Source organism: Anoplolepis gracilipes, chromosome 8 (genome assembly GCF_047496725.1).
Source record: "Anoplolepis gracilipes chromosome 8, ASM4749672v1, whole genome shotgun sequence".
NCBI lineage: Eukaryota > Metazoa > Arthropoda > Insecta > Hymenoptera > Formicidae > Anoplolepis > Anoplolepis gracilipes.
The window spans coordinates 190096-210946 of NC_132977.1; the positions used below are offsets into that span (position 1 = coordinate 190096).

Here is a 20851-nt window from a genome sequence, read left to right on the forward strand (position 1 = left end):
TTTTGCAAAACGCGGTTAAATAAACATAACGTTATTTACAGCGTTCGTAACCGAAAAAAGTAATGTTTGTAGATTCCCTCATGCGTAACTACTACATGCAATCGTTACAACACGTCGTTGGTCACGGTAATTGGCTCCGTGCGTCGAAATAATAATTTTGCCATTCGATGTATCGCATTCACAACATCACGTCGATACGGCATTGGAATAATACGTTTTAACGCAGCTGCAGGAAATCCCGCACGTTTCAGAATCAATTGCCAGCCCGAAAATTATGGCACAATTTTATTTTTTTCCTCCTTGCCTCTCTCTTTAGTTCTCTCTGTTATCTCATGCTAATGGAAATACAGAGAGAAAAAAAAGGAGAGAGAAGAGAAAAGACATACGCTTTAATAATATTCTTCTCTCCCAAAGGGTAATGATAATTATCGAGTCGTCAGATCAGACAGTGCGGATCGTTAAAAATCGTAATGTTCTAATATTGCTCTAATATCGGTTTTTCTGGAAGAGACGAACTTTATGATGAGAATGAGAAGAGAGAGAGAGAGAGAGAGAGAGAGCGGAAAGAAAGTCGCCGTCATGTAAAATAGCGCATTAAGTTCCGGCCTGAGTGCGTTCTCCTCGCAATAGCGCGACCATTTTTCAGTGATAACACTGTGTGAGGGTGGTCGTTTTGGTGATAACAAAACGTGACGAACAATCCGTGACACCTTGCAATCCGTCGACAAATGGGGCAGATCCCATCCGGACCTGCTCAGATAACAAGGACCCCATCGCACACGACGATAAAGAACCTTATATCTTTCTTTTCTGTCATTTACTATTGACTAAAAAAATCTCAAAAGTTCAATTAACAACTTAAAATTTTACTTAACAATATTATTGAACTGAAAAAGTTACAGATAAAAATAGAAAACATATAAAAATAAAAAAAAAATATTAAAAAAGAGATTATAGATATCTTCTATACAGTTCAGATGCTCTATATAAAAGTAAAAACGGTCCATATATGTAGAAATCTCTGAAGCGTTATGAGATGAATCTCTACGTTTTCTTTTATATCGCATCGTGTGTAAGCTGTTCAACTAATGTAATGTGTAAACTTACATCTGACAGTTATGTAGTTTGATGTGAATTAAGACACATTTCAGTCGAAAACTAAAGCCGTAATGAAGAAATTATCATAAATTAAGAAATATAAAAAAAGAAAAATAGATATGTGAAAAGACAATTTAAATTATGAGTGCAAAATTATAAGCAGATGATGAAAAGCAATTACGATATGTTCCGATTACGATGCTATAAACACACAAAAATGATTTCTTTATTACATTACGTCTGATAATAAAGACCTGAGATAAGATTCGTTAGGAATATATAATTTTCCAAATTTCCTTAAATACATGATCAAATAATGAAAAACCACCAAATCATTATACAAATTCTAAAAATATTATTTCAAAAATTTATTGTCCGACGATTTGAAACATCAAAACAAAACAAGAAAGAATCAAGTCAAAAATATTCACTTATTTTTATTATTATATATATATATATTATGATTGTTAATAGTCAATTTAACAATGTAGCAGGGAATATTTGTATGAAAAGAAAATGTAAATGTAAACAGGTTGAATTTGAAAGTAAAAAGATTTAATTATATTTTATGTTACAAAGAGCGGTCACAGATAAATGGAAAAAATTGCGCCTCTAAAAAGCGCAATTTTTTGGAATTTTTTACTAACAATAAGACCAGAGAATTTCTCGTCACTCGATCGCGCGATTCGGCCTGCTAGCTCGCGCCAACTGACCGTCGCGTACCAACAATGCCTCCTGTCTTTTGGTCTTTTTCGGCGGGTACATGAAAATGCATGAGTAGGTAGCCTTGGCCCGTGTGCCTTCGCCTGTGTGTCGGGCACCGTACCGGTTACCCTGGAAACGGTATCGATTTCAACCCTCAGCTATGCAGTAGGAAACCAGCACCACACCATGGGGTCTCTTCACCCTGAGTTTCGACGAGGCACACGAAGCTCGTTTCGACAACCCGATTACAAGAGCCCCTGTCTCTTTTCCTCTCTCCAACTCGTTCTCTTTCTCATGCGTCCTTTCCTCCTCCCCCGTTCGAAATGTTGCTTTTTCTCTCTTGTTCTAATCCTTTAAAAGTTTATTCTAGGACCTAGCAATAAAAGTATTATCTTTATCCCTCCCACCCTTCTCTCTCTCTCTCTCTCTCTCTCTCTCTCTTTGTTTTTTCTTTATCTCTCACTAATCTCGAGTGTTCGATCCGAAAGTTATTGTTAGAGCATCACAGAAAATGCAAACTACATCTCGATTCTCTTGGAAAATGATGCATTTCGCAAATCTTCCTAATTACAATTCAATTATCGTAGCGAGAGAGAGTGAGAGAGAGAGAAAGAGAGAGAGAGAGAGAGAGAGAGAGTGTTGGGTCTATGTACATAATTGGTATATTCAGTCCATATTATCGAGGGATGTGCTGTGCGATTGCATACAATGATGATGGATGAGGATGATAATAATGATAATCTCAAGACCTAAAACGACGAAATAGGTTAATGACGAGATAGTGGCTACTATTTTGGATGCTGTTGAAAAAGTTTAATAGGTGAGAGCTATATATATTATTGAAATTTATATTCATTAATCTAATAAGGATCTAAAAATCCTTTTAGAAAAAAATCTCAGTATAAGCGAAAGTTTAACAAGGAAAGTATATATATATATTTTATAAAAAAATTTTTTTCGAAAACACAACCATTGTTAAAGAGGATGTTGTGAGCGACATGCGGGAATGCGTTGTCAAGTACGACAAGTAAGTGATAACTCAAGGCGGATGTAATTCGCGAAATTGAGGTGTTACGGAGAACCTGAATATAGTTGAAGAGAGAGAGAAAGAAGGATGGAGAAGAGGAGAGGAGGAGAAAGACGTCGTAACGCAGTCGAAAGAGGATGACAATACTAACTAAATGCATAGAATATTTTAACACGGTGTGTCGAGCTTAGTGAAAAAAATCTTTTACACAAATAGATTGTTGACAAATTCTCGACCGACTGTTTCGTTCAAGATAATATCGTCATTTCATTCTTTTCAACATTTTCAACATGCATTTGCCAACAGGCAAGCTCGAATTGTTCTAGATCAACACACGTACACGCAGAGTGGTAAGAAAATAATTCAACGATAACGACGTGAATTATATATTACAAATTATTGTGTTATAATAATATCATATTTCAGAGCTTATTTTCCCGGGTTAGAACTAAAGCAAGATATAGAGAGAAGTGATTATACTTTATATGATATAACATTAACAATACCGCTCTCTATAACAAAAGCTTTAAAAAAATCAAGGATAATCGTACACAATTCATGATGTATAAATATTAACTACTAAATATATCAGGTATTATTATCCAAATAAATTACAATACTGACATGTTTGCATTGGCTAGAAGAATGGTGTCGATGATTCTCACTACTCGCTCTTTTCTTCTTCAATCTCATATAAGCCGCAAACTTTGTTGGACGGTACAGCTTTATCTGAAACAACGTCATATTACAGTTGAGCTCATTGTTGCAAAAATAGTAGTACGATGAGAATGTTTTCATTTTTTTTTATTCATTCTACCTGCAATGTATATCAACTGATAATTATAATGTGTATTACTTTATGTATAATTTATTATTTTATACTTTATTCATTATTATGTATATAATTATATTAATTTTAATAATTTTATTAAAATGTTATTATTTTAAGAAAATTTTTTAAAAATTTGACTCAAGACGCTGTCAAGTGAGATAAAGAGCTTTATTTATTCAACGTTCGATGGGATGCAATTTCATCGATCTCCTTTCGCTTCCCCGACAAGATGTAACCGGCATCCTCTACTCATCTAATATTTAGGCGCGCCACAAGTTACGCCAAAGTAGTGTCATATAGTTGTGACACAAATATTTCTTTCTTTACGAAAACATCTTCATTAATTTTTCTTTAATATCTTCTTCTTCGATAATATCATATGTTGAAAAAAAAATCGAAAAAACTCACTATCTTGAAATCAGTTTCTGATATTGAATATACGAAATTCATATATCTTCACGAAGAAAGAGATTATGTTTTAAAATTATTTTTTAAATTTATTTACACTTTATTAAAATTTTCTTTTATCATTTAATTCTCTACTCTACATCAATCACATAATTAGCAGTGAACTTTTTCGCTCAATTTGCGCTCTGCGTCGTTTCACCATATCTCATCCAATCATATCCCATCGTTTCGCGTCAGAAAAAGTTACACTGTTTCCGCAAATTTGTGCGAAATTCGAGAGTTTTCCCTTTTCACTTATAAGGAAAAGTTACGTGATCGAGTGGTCCATCTGCACGATCGACGCTATTTTCTCGCCGATTCAGCGTTTATTTCACGGACTGTATCTAGGACTACTCGTAGCACCCCCAAAGACAGCTATTATCAAGCTGATCAAGCTGATAGCAGCGAAGCGCGCGCGCAACTCCAAAAATAAAATGCGAATCCCAACGGAATTTGTGCAGCCGAGCTTCTGCGGAGAGAACCATTTTGATAATACCTCATAGATAGTGCAACAGTCCTCTGTGCATCGTTCTCTCTTTTGCTGGTACATTAATTATTTCTGACTATTATCGAAAATGTTGTACTAACAGAATTTATAACGCCACGAGCGCCTAGGTGGGCCAAAATTTTAAACAAAACATATTCCACAAAATTTTAAATACAAGCTGTTTAACACTAAAAGTACCGAGCGCTCATTTCTGACCGTTTTTATTATTTTTTAGATTAATACTCTATTTGTGTTCTTCTTGTGTAAAATTCTAAAATTTTTCATCAATCATTTAATAAAGGAAATGATTAATGCAAAATTTCAGAATCCTATTCTTAAACAAATTTAGTTTTTATATTAATATATATAACCAGTTCGTTTGACATGAGTTTTATATAAATAATTAGCATAGTTATAATTAATTTTATAATAATAATTATACTAATAGAATTTGAGCATTATACGTAAAGAATTAGAATCTATATAAAAAATCTAAACTTACCGATCATCTTAGGATAAGGAAGATTCAGATGATTCATAATGTCGACGAACTCTTCGAGCGATTTGGACAGTCTGGGATTATAAGCCTTCTCCTCGGCAACGGTAGTAACGGTTCTGCCGTTGTAATCATGCGCCGGATACAGCCGATAATATTCCGGCAAACTCAATATCTTCTCGTGAACGGATTTATACAGAATCGCAGCGGATCCGCCCTGCGTACAAATGGTGCGAAAAATGCAACATTTTGAGCGGACGGTTAGATTACAATACGTTACAACACTACTTGTGATACAATAATATGTATACACAATGATCGGAAAGAAAAAAAAAAAATATATATATATATATATATATATAATGTATATTATCAAACATAATCAATAAGTTAAAAATAAACTAAAATAACATATGCATAATGTTCTAAATTAATTTAATCGGTAAGATGCTTTTGGCCGTTGGTCTCGATAAATTTCGAATAAATCTCGTTTCCACTTGTTTATATTATAACGTTTGAAAATTAAAATTGATGGGAATTAAATCAATTTCGATCTCTGTCAAGTCACAATCAAGCAATGAAACAAAATTGCTCCAACTTGAAACATGTCACGGATGAAAATAATTTTCGTCAATTCTTGTGTGCTAAAAGGTCGTTTAATCGAGGTTTTAGGAGGAAAAAAAGTCGCGGCACGTTTATAAAATGTACCGGCACATGGCACATGGTCGAACAACAATGACGGACGGCTATTCATCACACGAGTTGCGGAAAAGAAGTCTTTCATATTCCGGTTGATATATCGACGTTTACTTGTGCTACATGCGGAACGGAGAGAAAATGTTATTGCGCGCGGACGTCGACGTTTCGAGCTTCGAGCTTCGAGCTTCGAGCTTCGACGAGAATTCAGGATGTTGCCGCGTCATCCGTGTCTGTTCCAGATCGGCATCGATCGTCGATTAGTTATGACGTACAAATAAACGCCGTTTATCGACATCCGACAATTATATCGGCGACAAATCGCAAATGGTATTTTCACTTAAAAAAAAAAAAAAAAAAAAAAAACGTTCGTTTTAATTAAGCGACAACGACGGTCGATTCGTTAAAAGAGATACAGTAACAACCGGTCGGTAGGAACTAATGCACTGAACTAATAAATTCGAGAGTGCAGGTCTGGGAAAAGTTTCATGGATCACGTGCAATCTATTGTTTATACAGTTTGTCGAAAATTATCACATTTTTTCACAAATTAAATTTTTTTACAAGTTTTAGAGATTGTTGATTTCTTTGAAATATTTTGGTTGCACATTTTTTCAAACTTTTAAATTACAATAATAAAACTCTCTAAAAATAACTGAAAACTTTAGCAAGTTTTAAGTCAATCAAAAATATAGTTAAAATAAAATCTATAAATGAAGAGTAGAATCATATTATTTTTTTTATTTTTGCCGAGAAAAAAGATTTTCTTCTAAATTAATCAAAGAATGTGAAAAATTACGATGAGTTTGATTTGTTAAAATCGTCATACTTATTTGCATTTGTCACATCTTAAAGTGTCGATGATTAAAAGTTGCAAGCAAAATAAGAACATGTATATAATATTAACATGCAAGAGACTGCATATTCTTCGCGGGAAAGGGTGAATTTAAACTTTATGGAGAAACTTTGTAGAGTCATTTTCACCGCACGTTTAACGCTAACATGGCTACCAAATTAGTTTCATTTGCTGATTACTTTTTATTTACTAGAGACTTTGCGACAAATCATATGAAATGAAATAATGATATAACTTACTAATGACAGATTAAAAGACATTTTAAGAAAAACATATAATGCTCAATCTTTTTTATATAATATAAAAGTTTAGATTCTTCTTTGGTGTATGTATTCTTTTATAAGCGCAAAAAAATAAAGTAACTGATTTCTTTTTTTTTAACGCGACCGCTATGTTTAAATATTTTACCTTTGGATATACAATTCAACAAAGACATAATTTATAATAAAGTGAGATTCGTTACATGAAGATTCCAACTAGTATTTGCCGTTAGCAATATTATACTTTACAAAGTACAATGGACGTTTTATCAATTCATTTCATATTTAGCCATAGTCGGGTGATATGTGCGCGATTTTTTGTCCTGTATTGTGATCTATAAATTATAAAAGCTTGTGCGGTTTGCCAAATATTATAAAATTTTCTAATGTATTATTCAGCGTTTTTTTTTTTTGTAATTACTTCATCTACTGACAAGGCCCGGAAGGAAGCCAAAATATTTAGATATGTCACAGTCATATATGTGTTAAAAAAAAAAAATAAAAAAAGAAAAACTTTTTTTATCCTGCGTCTCTTACTATACGTTCGGGCTCGTATTGATCTTTTTTATCATTTAATTTTAATCACACGAGCCTATCTTTGTATTATATTTTTGTTTTATTATTTTAACACAACTTCATATCAAATATTATCATTTTCTCAAAAGTAAAACTACGATTTATATGCAATTACACGGAAAGGAAAGATACATATATATATACGTTATAAAAGGTATGATAATCACGTGCATTCGCAAAAATGACTTTTTCGGCGAATTTTCCGATCAGGCTTACCTGAAAATCAGTTCTGCCACATCCTCGTATCAAGAGTGCATCACCCGTAAACGCGATTGCCTGCTCATCGCAAACGTATGTGACGCAACCTGTGTGCACAAGTATCAAATGGAATATTTACGATATCATGCTTCACTTCGCGTATCCACCATCCGGCAAGCATCGCATCGTTTTTTGAACGGAATATGTATATCTATCTCTTCGCGGCGATTCGCTTCGTAATCGGCCGGTACGATAAATTGAGTTCTCGTTCGTCAGCTCGTTCATCCTATTTGCGATATTGCGTTTGGCGAAAAAAAAAGGAAGAAAAAGAGTATCGCGAACAGATATATTACACTCGCTCGAAAAATGTTGAATGAGACGAATAGCTATATCCAACATAGAAATTATGATTTGTACCTAGAGAGACATAAAAATGGTCTGACGTAAAGTGAGATGATATGATAGTAACACTTACATAAATGCGTAAAATGAATTTCCAACGATAAAATTACAATAACCAATTATTACCTAATACACTTGATTAAAGATTAAATTAATATTTAAATTAAATTAAAATTTAAAAAGATTAAAAGATTAAATTAATATTTACTAATGTGATAATATTATTATAATAAATATAATGTAATATCAATTTTATGATAAATAATTCTTTGTAATTCATTTAATCCCTCTAACGATATAACTCCAAAATAATAAGCGTTTTAACATTTTAATCAAAAATAATGAGTCAATTTTGAATTTATAAATTGCTGAAAAGTTCTTTGAAACTTTCTGCATATTGGTATAGGTATCGAAATCTCAATATAAATATTTGCTTTGTAAAATTTGACTTTTTGTTCTCATATACAATAAATGCGATGCACATGTAGCGCAAAAAGATTGCAATATCTAAGAATTTAATTCATATCGTATTCATATCGTATGACCCTTTTTTAGCGTATATAAGAGAATAAAGCTAAGATCAAATATTTATTGCACGCTAGTCACGTATTTGGCAAAAATCGCGCCTATATCGAGCAAATCCGATATAGAGATAATTTAGACGTCTTCAGGATATCTTCTGGACAAACGATTGACGACGAGTAGCAAAATCTGGCACGATCAATAAGAACCCTCTTTTTTCATCCCATTCCGCCGTAAACTCCAGTGGCAATGTACGTGTAGTAGTTTACACGTGTACAAGTACAAGTATCCCAAAATTAGAGAACAAACTAAAAAAAAAGCTATTTGTTGCCAAAAATTATTTTTTAATTACTAGATAAAGTTAGAAAAAGTTTCGCGCAAGTCTGTTTTAAAATTGAAATAAATATGATAAAAAATTATGTTTTATTTCATCAAAAATAAAGTTTAATAAAAATCTAATTTTTTAATTAATTAAATTTTAAGATCAATTATGAGACATTTAAAAATTAAATATGTCGAAAAAGATATCACACACACCCACACACTGACGATGAAATAATACTCTATTAATTTTTTCGCTAAAAAGAAAAATTAACTTTGAAATTTATCAGAAAATATGTAATTTCCGATAGTGGGGTAATAAGTTCTAGAATATCCGCTAAGATCATTTCGGCCTGAGCGGGAACACCTTCTTAATAATACAAAAAAATATTAATGTCTATCAATATGTGTATTAAAAAAGCTATAAAAATATGGCACCTATATAATAATTTCTGGACAAAGACCAACTCAAATTAATTACTCTAATGGTACTATATCATATACAACATACGCGAAATTTAGAATACGATGTAACACATATTCGTCTAAGCATGTGCGAATATAATATAAAGAAAAGAGACAATAATATAAGATAGATCAGATAAAATTGAAACACTGAGATCAAATTTTAATCTTCTTGAAAGAAATGTTTTAAATATATAAAAAAAGTATCTGGAAAACTTATATTTTTATGTCGTTAGTGTACAATATTAAAAATTACGATAATAATATAAATTTCTACATTTATAAATATTTAATGTCAGTTTTTTGAAAGTTTATTCCAATTAAAATCATAATCATAAATATATCTCATATTTTTGCCTTCTTTTCTTGGCAGCTGTATTAAATATCTTTATTCCACGTTAGAAATTATTGAATTTATGTCATATTTTTAAATGCTTAAGTTTTTAACTTGATATTCGAGAAAGATGCGCGTTATATCCTTGATCTTTTCAATCCATGTATAAAATAGCGCCGCCTCTCACCGTTCTCGCAAGAAAGTATTCGCCACCTTTCTCGGCATCTCAATTAATAAAATAGTAGACCAGGTGAATGCGATCGATCGCACAAGAAATATAACTCAATAAAATTGTGAATTTATCTATAATTTATCATGTTATAGTTTCGAGATTTTTGCTATGACACTCGAAAATGCATTCCGTATTTATCGCGCGAATGTATTAAGAAATGCATTAAACTATAGATTATTTATTGCATTATAAAGATTTAAAATATATATGATGAAAAAAGTATAAAATATAATATATAGACGTTAAACTACTTACACCATATAAAATATATAGTGTAAAGTATTAAAAAGGAAATATTATAAAATAATGGATATTTTTAATAAGTGTAAAGTTTTTTTTTTTTTTTTTTTAAATAAAAGATTAAGAGTCAAAGCTCTCAAAAACACGTCTACTATTAAAACAATATATTAAAGAATATTAAAAATTTTTTTGAAATAAAAAAGATTAAAAAAAGAAGACAAGAAAAAAAGTGAACATTCCTTTTTTCATTTAGACGAGACAACAACATATATCATGTTATATATGTGCGTTTATTGTAACGCGAAATAGTTCACAGAAAACATGTCGAGAAAATACTGAAAATCCACGTATGTATGTATCAAATATGATACACTGTGTACTTAGCCCTTTATAGAGCAGCGCTGTTTTACCACACCATGTAGCTGACATATGAGCGATGATAAAATGCTAAATGGGCAATGGTATATTTTACCATCCAAAAACAAATAAACAAAAATTACAATCACGATGTTTCTGACAAGAAAGATTGCACGCTATATATTTTTTCGATAATAATGTAACAATACCTAATTAGGCATATAGTTTTTGCACGTTTATATATCTTGCATTTTAAAAAGATTAATAAGTTGCAAAATAAAACCGTATGCAAGAATGTCCTGCGGGATATTTAAAATGTCATATAAAACATTAGATAAAAAGCTACAATTATTCAAATTATTAAGAAAAACATGTAATAAAAAAATAATAAAAATTATCGGTTCTTGCAAACTCAAGTTGCAATCAACCTTCCACATATACATATATGTATATTCATATTATTTATAATATTATTTAGTATTAAATATTGATTTATTCTAAATTTCGACGACGTCATAAGATCGTCGGACATTTTGCCGCGAAGGTTTCGAAATATACATTATATTTATCAAATTAGTTGCTCTAAAAAAAAATCTGACCTTCGGTATGACCTGGGGTAGGCAGCACTTTCAATTGATATCTGCCGAATTGGACGTGATCATATGGTTCCAGGAGTATGTCTGCCTCGGCACCGCTACTGCGCGATATCATAGATCTGCAATCAGGCAACAGCGACTTCAGTCGACCTGTCCCGGTGATATGGTCTGCGTGTACGTGCGTGTTGACTGTAACAGTGAGAAAGATTGTCGTGAAGCAAAGATGCTAGTCATTGTTACCAGTAAATGCATAATCGATAAATATTGGCGAGTTCGCGCGAGATGATGCGCGCTACGGGCAATCCTAGAACCAACAAACGTTCTTTTTAATCAGAAAATCGATCATGATATGACTCAATGTACAACGGTATATAGATGCAAAAATTATACAACATGAAAAATTAAAAAAGATGTCTTGATTGTAAAATTCACATTAATTAGCTACAAAATTAAATTTAGAATTAAATTATAAAATTAATTTTATTAATCATAAAATTAAGTTTTAGGATATTTAGAATATTTAATATCAATCATTTGAAAAACTTGTGACGCTGTGATATTGATCAGAAAATCTAAATCCAATGTAAGAAGAATTTTGGAATATTTTATAACACACGTACACAAACGTGTAGGTACACATAATTATATCACATTAAATATTTATTTAATTAGTTACCTCGCTCTTTATACGATTGAATCATGAATAATTCGCATATAGTTTTACAGAAGTTGAACAGTATTAATAGCGCGCATTATCCAAAAATTATGGAAATGTTCATTTTTTTTTCGGAATAGAATTGGCATATACAAAGTCATAATTCGCATAAACGAAGTCATATGTTCCACAAAGTGATCCCTCGTAAAAATCACTTCATGATTTGATAGCTAATAGCATATTAAGTAATATGATAAGTCTATCAATTCTGATATACGATACATCGTATTCTGTTTCTTTTTAACGAACTAAAAAGGGCTAATATCCTTTGTTTTAATAGAAATAAATATTGACTTTTTGTAGAGAAAGAGAGAGAGAGAGAGAGAGAGAAGGGGGAAGAGAAGAAGAATTTGCACAACTAATAATATTAAAAATTAAAATATTAAATAAAGAAAAAAGCATTGTATGTATCTTTTCTACGCATTAAGAAAAAGTTATGTCGTATGCTTAAATATAAATATTGTGTGTTTTCGTTTTGAGAGCATACTTAATAATGCATATACATATATCTCTTCATATATATTTTCAGAGTTTAATAAAAAAGTTTTTGTAACAATGACTATTATATAATTCTATCCTTATAATATGTATAATCATATCCTTTTTCATAACATTTTGGAATAATTTATTTGTGTCCCTTTTTTCACTATCATTTGTAATAATAATTATTTCTATAATTGCAACATAATTTCAAAGAGGTATATTGCATTAGACATTAGACAAACAAAAAGTATTTTGAGGGGGAGAAAGAGAGCGAGAGAGTGTGTTAAGAATTAAACTTGATTAATTTCTATGCAGATCCACTTGCGCACGCGATAAGCACGATTTGTCGAGGAAATAATCCTTTTGTTGCACGATACACTCGAAATATTATACTATAGGAGAAAATCGGATCGGATCGTATCCAAAGTTGAAATTCTTTATCGATATTGGTAAAGTTCAACGATGTGCCTGGACACTCTCACCGGGTTTATGGTCCACGGCGCACGGCCTCGTGTTAACCCCCGGAACAATAGCAAAACTATGCGCGTCCGTCCTTAGCAGCATAGTGGGATTGCATGCCAATTCATTATGAAGTTCGGCAAATATTGGTCGGTTAGTAGGATAGTTTGCAATATAATTCTGCGCTCGACTCGTAAATCACATTACGTGGCATCCTGTAATTGCCGACAAGTACGTTTCCGACGAACGAGTAACGACGATAATAAGTTAATATATTTTGTTGCCAAGTAAAGTAAAATATAATTTATTAGTTTTTGATTAAAGCGTTTTATAGAGAACGTTAATAAATTTCAAAATATTGCATTTTAGAATATTAAAATGTCATTGATTTTGCGCAACGTTAATGTTAAATATCTCGTTATCAAATTCTCTGAGATCTAAAAGTACAGGAGATTGAAAAAATTCTAAAAAATTCAGATATAATATTTTAAAAACAAAAAGAGTAACTTATCAACAATGATATATATATATATATATATATATATATATATATACATATATCAGTTTAATGATTTGCGAATTATAAACGTCGCAAAAAAATGTCACGAAGCAAAACTTTACACATATTTATCTCAAATGTCTTTAAAATTGTACATTTAAAAGAAACTAATATTTCTTAACACGCTAATAATGATGCGCTTCAATATTTAATTTCCTAAAGATCATATAAGAATAAAAATTTGATTTTCGAAAGAAAGTATGTATAAAAATATTACACAAAAAACTTTATTTTAATGTATTATTTCGATTAAATGTATCTTCAAAATTATATTCGCAAGGATGATTGACACAAAATCAATGTATCTTCTCCAATAGTTTCTATATTCGGCACAAGTCAAATTTCGAAAATTAAGCAAATTGCTATTATAAATTAATGTGACGTTATTTTAACGCGTATTAAAAAAAAATCAAAGTTACTTTCAAAAAAAATTAATATATTCTGTTTGTAATCTAATTGAAAAATAATCTTATAATCTTATAATCTATATATAATCTTCATTAAATAATATCGGATAATATAAAAAAACCGTGTAATTCTTCCACGTGTTTCTCTCACATATTGATTTTTCATTATTTTTCACAAACAGCGATATTTTTACGTGCGAGAGTATAATCTATATTGGGTAACAACTTACGGGCATATTTTAACGTTAATCCCAGCTCCTCGATGATTTTTTTATCACGTTCAACCCATTCGACAACTGGATCGATTAAAATTGCTTCCTTATTGTTGATATCAGCCAGCAAATATGTATATGTGCTCGATATAGGATCAAAAAACTGAAAATTTAAATAATTATTTTATTAATTTAGCAATATAATACAGATATACAGTAAAAATTACATTGTAAATAATAAATTCTCGTTTATAATATATCGCTTTTCTGATTTTATCTCTCATAATTATATTATTACATTATACATAAAATTAAATATATATGTATACATATATGTATACACATTAAAGTATTGATTAATTAAACGAAAACAAATAAAACAAAATCAAATGAGGTAAAACTAATCTCTCATCACATGTTGTGTAATAAAGACACAAAAAAGATAAAAGGAATTTTCGAACAATAATTTTCAATTATATTTACTGCACGTTATGCTTTCCGCTGTTCTAGACATGTTAAACAACAAAAAAAGAGATATAAAAAATAAAAGGGTCAATTTAATGCAAATGAGCGTTTTTCCATTTAACAATGTTTAGCGAAATATATTTTAAATCTTGTCACACATATATGTTTTTTTGTTTATTCTAACTTTTGATTCATGTATAACACGTGCACAACAACTGAAAATAATTTTTTGAGAATATGCGATTGCTCACCACCATTACCACGAAATATAAAATATATAATAATTTTGTATTTTGTAAAATATTAACGCGCAATATTCACTAATTCTGTTAATAGTAATCCGTTTTTTTTTGCAATAATTCAAATATAATACTTCTCTTTTTGTTGAAATATTTCATTGTTAGTGAAAATCAAATTTGCTTTACTGAACATATAAATCTGTATAACAACGAACATGTAATAGCATATTTTTCTATCAAAACTATTTCTTTGTTAAATATGCGTTTATAAGGATTGTTGAAATTAATATCAATTTTATTCGACAATTGCCGAATATAAATAGCATTACGTTACATTACAACTTGTTACTTTAATGCTACATTTTGTTAAAAAAAAAAATATATATATATATATATATATACTTTATTATAGAAATGTACTATAGAAATTAATAAAATTTATAAAAACAATAGTAAATAATTTATTTTTCATATCTTCACACATCCAGGCTGAATCCAGTATCAATTTACCTTTTGGTCGATAAATCAAATTTTCATCCAAATGTATATGTATATCTCCAAACAACTATTTCAAATGTCTGCTATAATTAAATGGAAAAAAAACTGTATCAAAACAACACGCATTCATTAAAAAAAATTTGCCAATACAGAATATCTCTATGTATTGCACAAACAATACAGATGTGAAAACATCAAAACCGTTACATATAAAATCAACATTGAGTTGAAAAACGAATGTAATTCATTTTCATTTAATCGATCAAAACAAATTTGTCCGTGTTGTATATATGTATATCTATATATGTGTGTGTGTTATATATATATATATATATATATATATATATATATATATATATAATATACATATCGATTTATAATTATTGATTTAGATTTTTCTAAAATGTTTCGGTGTAATATAATTCAAAATATATATAAAACTACTAATAAAGCAAGGAAAAGTTATATAATAATTTTGGAGTCGAAAGGAAAATTAGTCATATACAATTTTGATTTTTAATTATTTGACAATCTTTTTATATATCTTTATCACATAATAAGTATATATTATACGAAATGTGAAGAAATTAATAGTCAAAAATTACAACCATCAGTCCTATAATTTTCCATCTATAAAACACAAGTCGACACAACTCATCTGCTCTCATGGTCATTTTGAGCGAACTATAAATTGACTTAATCAACGATAATTTGTAGAATGATAAACAAAATTTTTAACGAGATATGTATATGTATATGTAACAAATATAGAGATATATGCTATCGATCGTTTTACTAATTAATCAATAATCAAAATAATAAATTAATCGAAATTTGGTCAAATAACCATAAGAGTCGATTCCGCTAAATGGAAAGTATTTATTGTCGTCGGATAGCAAGTGCGAACAACTGCCCGTAAGATGACAGATGCGGCTGACATGCGTATTACGTAGACGGTTCTTCGCGTGGCGCGAATTACCTAACCTGGCGGAAGAGAAAATCTCTTGAGAAGGGCACCCGCTCCGTCAGAACGTCGACCATGATGTGATTTGTGCACGTCCCAATTCTCGACGAAGATTATCGGCAAAGTTAACACTCGACAGAGGTTCCGGATCATAGTCGTTTTTACACCGTTATGCGTCGTTATACTGTCACACATTGATTCGTCACACGATGCATGTAACGATGACTAATGACGATGACAGCTTGCCGCTTATCGTATCCGTTGAGCAATATTATGCAATATGTACAGGAGATAAAGCTATTTTCTGTAAGGTTGTAATATAATTCGATAACCTTTCTTAAAGCACGCCGGTTTGTCGGGTCACGACTCACGATACTATTCACGTGAATAATGAGATCTGAGATTGAATATTGAATCTGAAAATTTATTCGTATATCAATGAACTTTGCCATAAATTGCGGAGACTGTCGTCATTGAGCGATTTGCTGTCAACGTCAGTCACGCCATTTTGGACTAGAGGTTGCCCATCTTGGGAAATTGTATAATCCTAGATCCTAGCCATTCTCCCAGGCTCCGCGCTCCGTTCTGTCCGATTAACAATAGCATGATCAGCATTCTCTTGCAAAGGTGTGTTGTAATGATAATTTTCTGGCAAATTAAACTTTTTTTTTTTTTCAGTAAACAAGCTGAGAGTTTAGTAAACAAGTGAGAGAGTTTGCATAGAAATGTATCGGTTTAATGATTTTTTTACCGAAATCGGTTATCGAAATTTATTCAGACCTAGAACATTCGGAGCATTTGGAGGAATTTGCTTTAATTCGTTTACACACGTTACACATGTGTGCACATGCACATGCATGTCACTTTACGTAAGGATTGTTTTACTAAGTTGAGTTGTTTTCACAGATGCCGTCTGTAACTTTAAAGGATGTGGATCAGCAAAAATTTGTGAAGGCTTTTGCAGCCTTTCTCAAAAAGTGAGTAACAAATATAGCCTGAATCTAACCTAAATGTCGCATGTGTCAAATATATTAAATATATTAAAAACATACTATCATACTTTAAAACTAATATACTATTATTTATTATACATCATTATATACATCTTCTAAAATATCATACATACCTAACAACTCTCGTTCAATACTTTTTATTTGCTACAATGATGTATAAACGTATACCGTATTACGTTTACTCTATACTGTTAAATAACATGTCTTTTAATTCTATCTTATATTTTGTAGGACTGGCAAAATGCGCGTACCAGAATGGGTGGACATTGTAAAAACAGCCAAATTCAAAGAACTAGCTCCTTACGATCCCGATTGGTATTATATCAGATGCGCAGCCCTGGTACGTCACATTTATATTCGTAGTCCGGTTGGAGTCGGTGCCGTAACAAAGATTTTTGGTGGACGCAAACGTAACGGTACCCATCCCAGTCACTTTTGCCGATCGGCGGGTAGTGTTGCACGCAAGGCACTCCAAAGCTTGGAGCAGCTCAAATTGATCGAGAAGGCACCTCTCGGCGGACGTAAATTGACTAGTCAGGGACGCAGGGATTTGGATCGAATAGCTGCGCAAGTTAAAGCCAAAAGCAAAAAACAGCTAAAGCTTCAAGAGATTGTACTTTAATATTTTATGTTTCTATAATAAAATTAGAAAAGTTTATTTGTAACCTTTGAACCTAATACTTTTTTAATTGTACTAAACAGTGTATAATTTTATGTTAATCAAATTTATAATTTAATTAAATCTGCAATAGTGTTCATTTTCAGCAATTTAATATATATAGATATCGGAAATGAAATTTCAGTTAATTTTGTTATAATTTTTAAAAAGTTACCATTACATGTAATAAAACTACGATAATAAATTTTGACGAAAGAATGAAAGATTTAATTATTGATTGACATATATATATATATATACCATATTTATCATCCTTTTCTCGCGGTTCCATTAAAATGCGAGGCAAATTTTAGTTCGATATCTCGAATTTGTCTCGCGCGGGGAATCATTGATCACTAATCACTTCTCGCCGGTGGTCGGCGCTCTAGGTATACTTTATTTCGTGCCGTACGAAATGCGGTGGCGTGTCGCGCGTCGCACGCGCGTCGACACGTCGAGAGCGCCGCCTGCCGCCTGCCGCCTGCCGCCTCAGTAAAACTTCGGCCGCAGTCGCGAGTGTTTCGGCGGTGCTCGGCAACGACCGAATCAGTAGCTGATGCGCGATTTGATGCGAGATTGGCTTTCGAAGGAGCATCTCGCGGACGCAGCTGCGTACGCGCCCGCGCGCGGGTGTTGTATATGTATATGTATATGTGATCGTGCAAGTGCATAGGTACGACGTGTGTACGTGCGTCGATCGGTCGGTCGGTCGGTCGGTCGTTCGTTCGTTCATCGCGGTGATATGTGCATACACGCATGGACGTATGCGTGGTGATCCGCGCTCTTCGCCGAGAGCTAGTTACCGCTACCGCTGCCGCTGCCGGTGCTGCTATGTATCCTCGCGACGACTGGTAACTGGTGTACTTGCCGCGGCCGCGACCATGTCGCGAAAATAATCGCGCCGGTCTCGCGCGATTATCCATGTGTGTGTGTGTGTGTCTCCCTCCCCTTCTATCTCTCTCTCTTTCTCCCTCACTCGCTCTCTGCGCGAAATACGGAGAGGTGGTGGTCGCCGGATACGTTGCTCGAGCCTGCCGTCTGTCTTGCTTCCTCGTTCCCTTGTCATTCATTTTCCTCTCTGTTATTCTCTCCTTCTCCCTCGGGCTCGCTTTTCCGTACTTTACCCTCCCCGTTCCTCGCGCGCCTCGTCACTCGTCGTACCGGGACGACGTTTATACGTCGGTGCGTTACGAGAAATAGTGTACAGATAAGAGAGAAGCGAAAAAGGTTAACCAGGGTGTTTCGCCTGGATATTCATGGTGAGAGACAACGGGTGACGTTGAAGTGAACGGTGCGCCCGCGGCGGAGTGTAGTGCGCGCGCGGTCGTCGACGAGACGACGAGACGACGTTGAAGCGAGGGAGAGCCGCGAGCCGCGGCGCCGAGATCGAGAAGGGATCCAAAGGGACGGGGACAGGGACAGCGACAGCCTCGGTTGCAGCTGGGCGCTTGCGGGCGGTAAGACGGGGTGGGGTGGACGGCGGGAGACGAAACAACTGACAGAAAACAAGGAAAACGAGAGAGAGTGAAAGAGAGAGAAAGAGAGAAGATGCCGGGCCTAATCGCCGTGAGCGAGTTCGTCGAGGAGACGAGGGAGGATTATAACTCGCCCACCACGTCCACTTTCGTCTCGCGAATGCCACAGTGCAGGCAGACCATCACGTCCCTCGAGGAGGTGAGTAGCAACACCATTATTGTGCACGCACGGCACCACACCGTTCCCATAAATATTAATTGAAATTAACCGCAAGCCTTAAACTCTCATCTCCTCCGCCTTATCTCCGCACTCTTATCTTTACAAAGTGACGGAGAGTCGCTTCGAGTAAATTACGATCGACGTTAATTAATATAATTATGAGAAACGACCAATATATACAGTCTCGATCGACACACACACACACACATGTTCCTTCTTATACCTATATGCCTTGGCTACATTCGAATCTGTGCGAATCACCTTTTTCTCGGGAGAGGACTGTTGAATGTTGTCATCGACTCTTTCCTCCTCTCTCTCTCTCTCTCTCTCTCTCTCTCTCCCTCCCTCCCTCTCTATCTTTATTCGCTTCGTGCCGAATCCTTTTCTTTCTCTCTGTGTCAACGTTAACCATACCGGGTCGCGCGCGTGTTTTCTCGTGGGCGTGTATACCTATCCTATCCTATCCTATCGCACAATTGTGAGATTATACGCCGGGAACACGTTCGCATCGCATACGTCCTCGGTCAATCCTGCGGATGCCGATAATTGTGATAACTCGTACGTATAGCAGTAGAAATGTCATTCTAGACACTTTTCATAACACTTTTGCAATAACTTGTATGGATATGTTTTTATGTCAAAATAAAAGTGGGAAAAATCATAATACAGTTTGCAAAGCGTTAATATAATATTTCTAATTTTTAGTATTTATTAGTATTAGTAAAAATTAAACTAATTATATAATTTACGCATATATGATATTATTTGAAGAATTATTTTTCATTTTTTATTTACCCTTAATTTTTATTTACACTTTATTGTTCTCCATTTTAATATACATATATTTAATATGAAAATTCTCAGTAGTAAGTGCGAATAATTTTATTACCTTCCATTATCGTTAACGCTTTAAATGTGAACCCGATGACGAGATCCCGTATCGAGACATTTAAACTGCGGAGTAGCATCGATGATGCTATTATTGTTAACGTCGCACGTGCTTTGAAATCCGATTTCCTTACCAAGACTGGCTCTGCGTTATCGACTTGTATTCACTGTTCAATTGGTTTATTTTTTTTTGTAACATTAGTAACGCAATATAAATGTTGTTATACAAACACGTTGGATATGTCATCACTTTAGAGCGTGAAATGTTAAAGAAGATAAAAACTGATTTGTAAAGCGCCAACAGAGAACAGCTTGACATAAAAAATTATAATATTCATAGAAATATGAATGCTACATTTTTCCACGAAGTCGTTAGGTTCGTCTGTACAACCGTCATTTTGACAGTTGCCGGCTATACTGGCACGATTATCGCTTCGCGTCGACACTCT

General features: G+C 33.0%; 3 protein-coding genes across 6 annotated transcripts in view; 2 read left to right on the top strand and 1 right to left on the bottom strand.

Moving 5' to 3' along the window:
- Window positions 1-3202: 3202 nt before the first annotated feature.
- LOC140668585 (persulfide dioxygenase ETHE1, mitochondrial) lies at window positions 3203-16343 on the bottom strand. The gene is given in 7 exon segments (XM_072897746.1): window positions 3203-3559; window positions 5099-5309; window positions 7697-7785; window positions 11151-11336; window positions 14001-14145; window positions 16169-16246; window positions 16248-16343. Coding segments are annotated over 7 exon segments (870 nt in total). The 3' UTR covers window positions 3203-3494.
- On the top strand, window positions 16169-17826 carry LOC140668586 (small ribosomal subunit protein eS19). 2 transcript variants are annotated; one of them, XM_072897748.1, is made up of 3 exons: window positions 16169-16289; window positions 17055-17125; window positions 17393-17826. In XM_072897748.1, the coding sequence occupies exons 2-3, from the start codon at window positions 17055-17057 to the stop codon at window positions 17781-17783; spliced, it is 462 nt and encodes a 153-aa protein (XP_072753849.1). In that variant the 5' UTR covers window positions 16169-16289; the 3' UTR covers window positions 17784-17826. The 2 variants fall into 2 exon arrangements, with proteins under 2 accessions (XP_072753849.1, XP_072753848.1); XM_072897747.1 differs by lacking the exon at window positions 16169-16289 and adding an exon at window positions 16654-16775.
- Window positions 17827-18337: 511 nt separating this feature from the next.
- Window positions 18338-20851, top strand: part of Asap (ArfGAP domain of ASAP) — a 49759-nt gene continuing 47245 nt past the window's right edge. Inside the window, exon 1 of one of the 3 annotated variants that reach the window (XM_072897630.1) lies at window positions 18338-19493. In XM_072897630.1, the coding sequence (XP_072753731.1) occupies window positions 19368-19493 (126 nt within the window). In that variant the 5' untranslated portion in view covers window positions 18338-19367. The remainder of the gene's footprint in view (window positions 19494-20851) is intronic. The other 2 variants (XM_072897627.1, XM_072897628.1) reach the window with 2 other exon arrangements.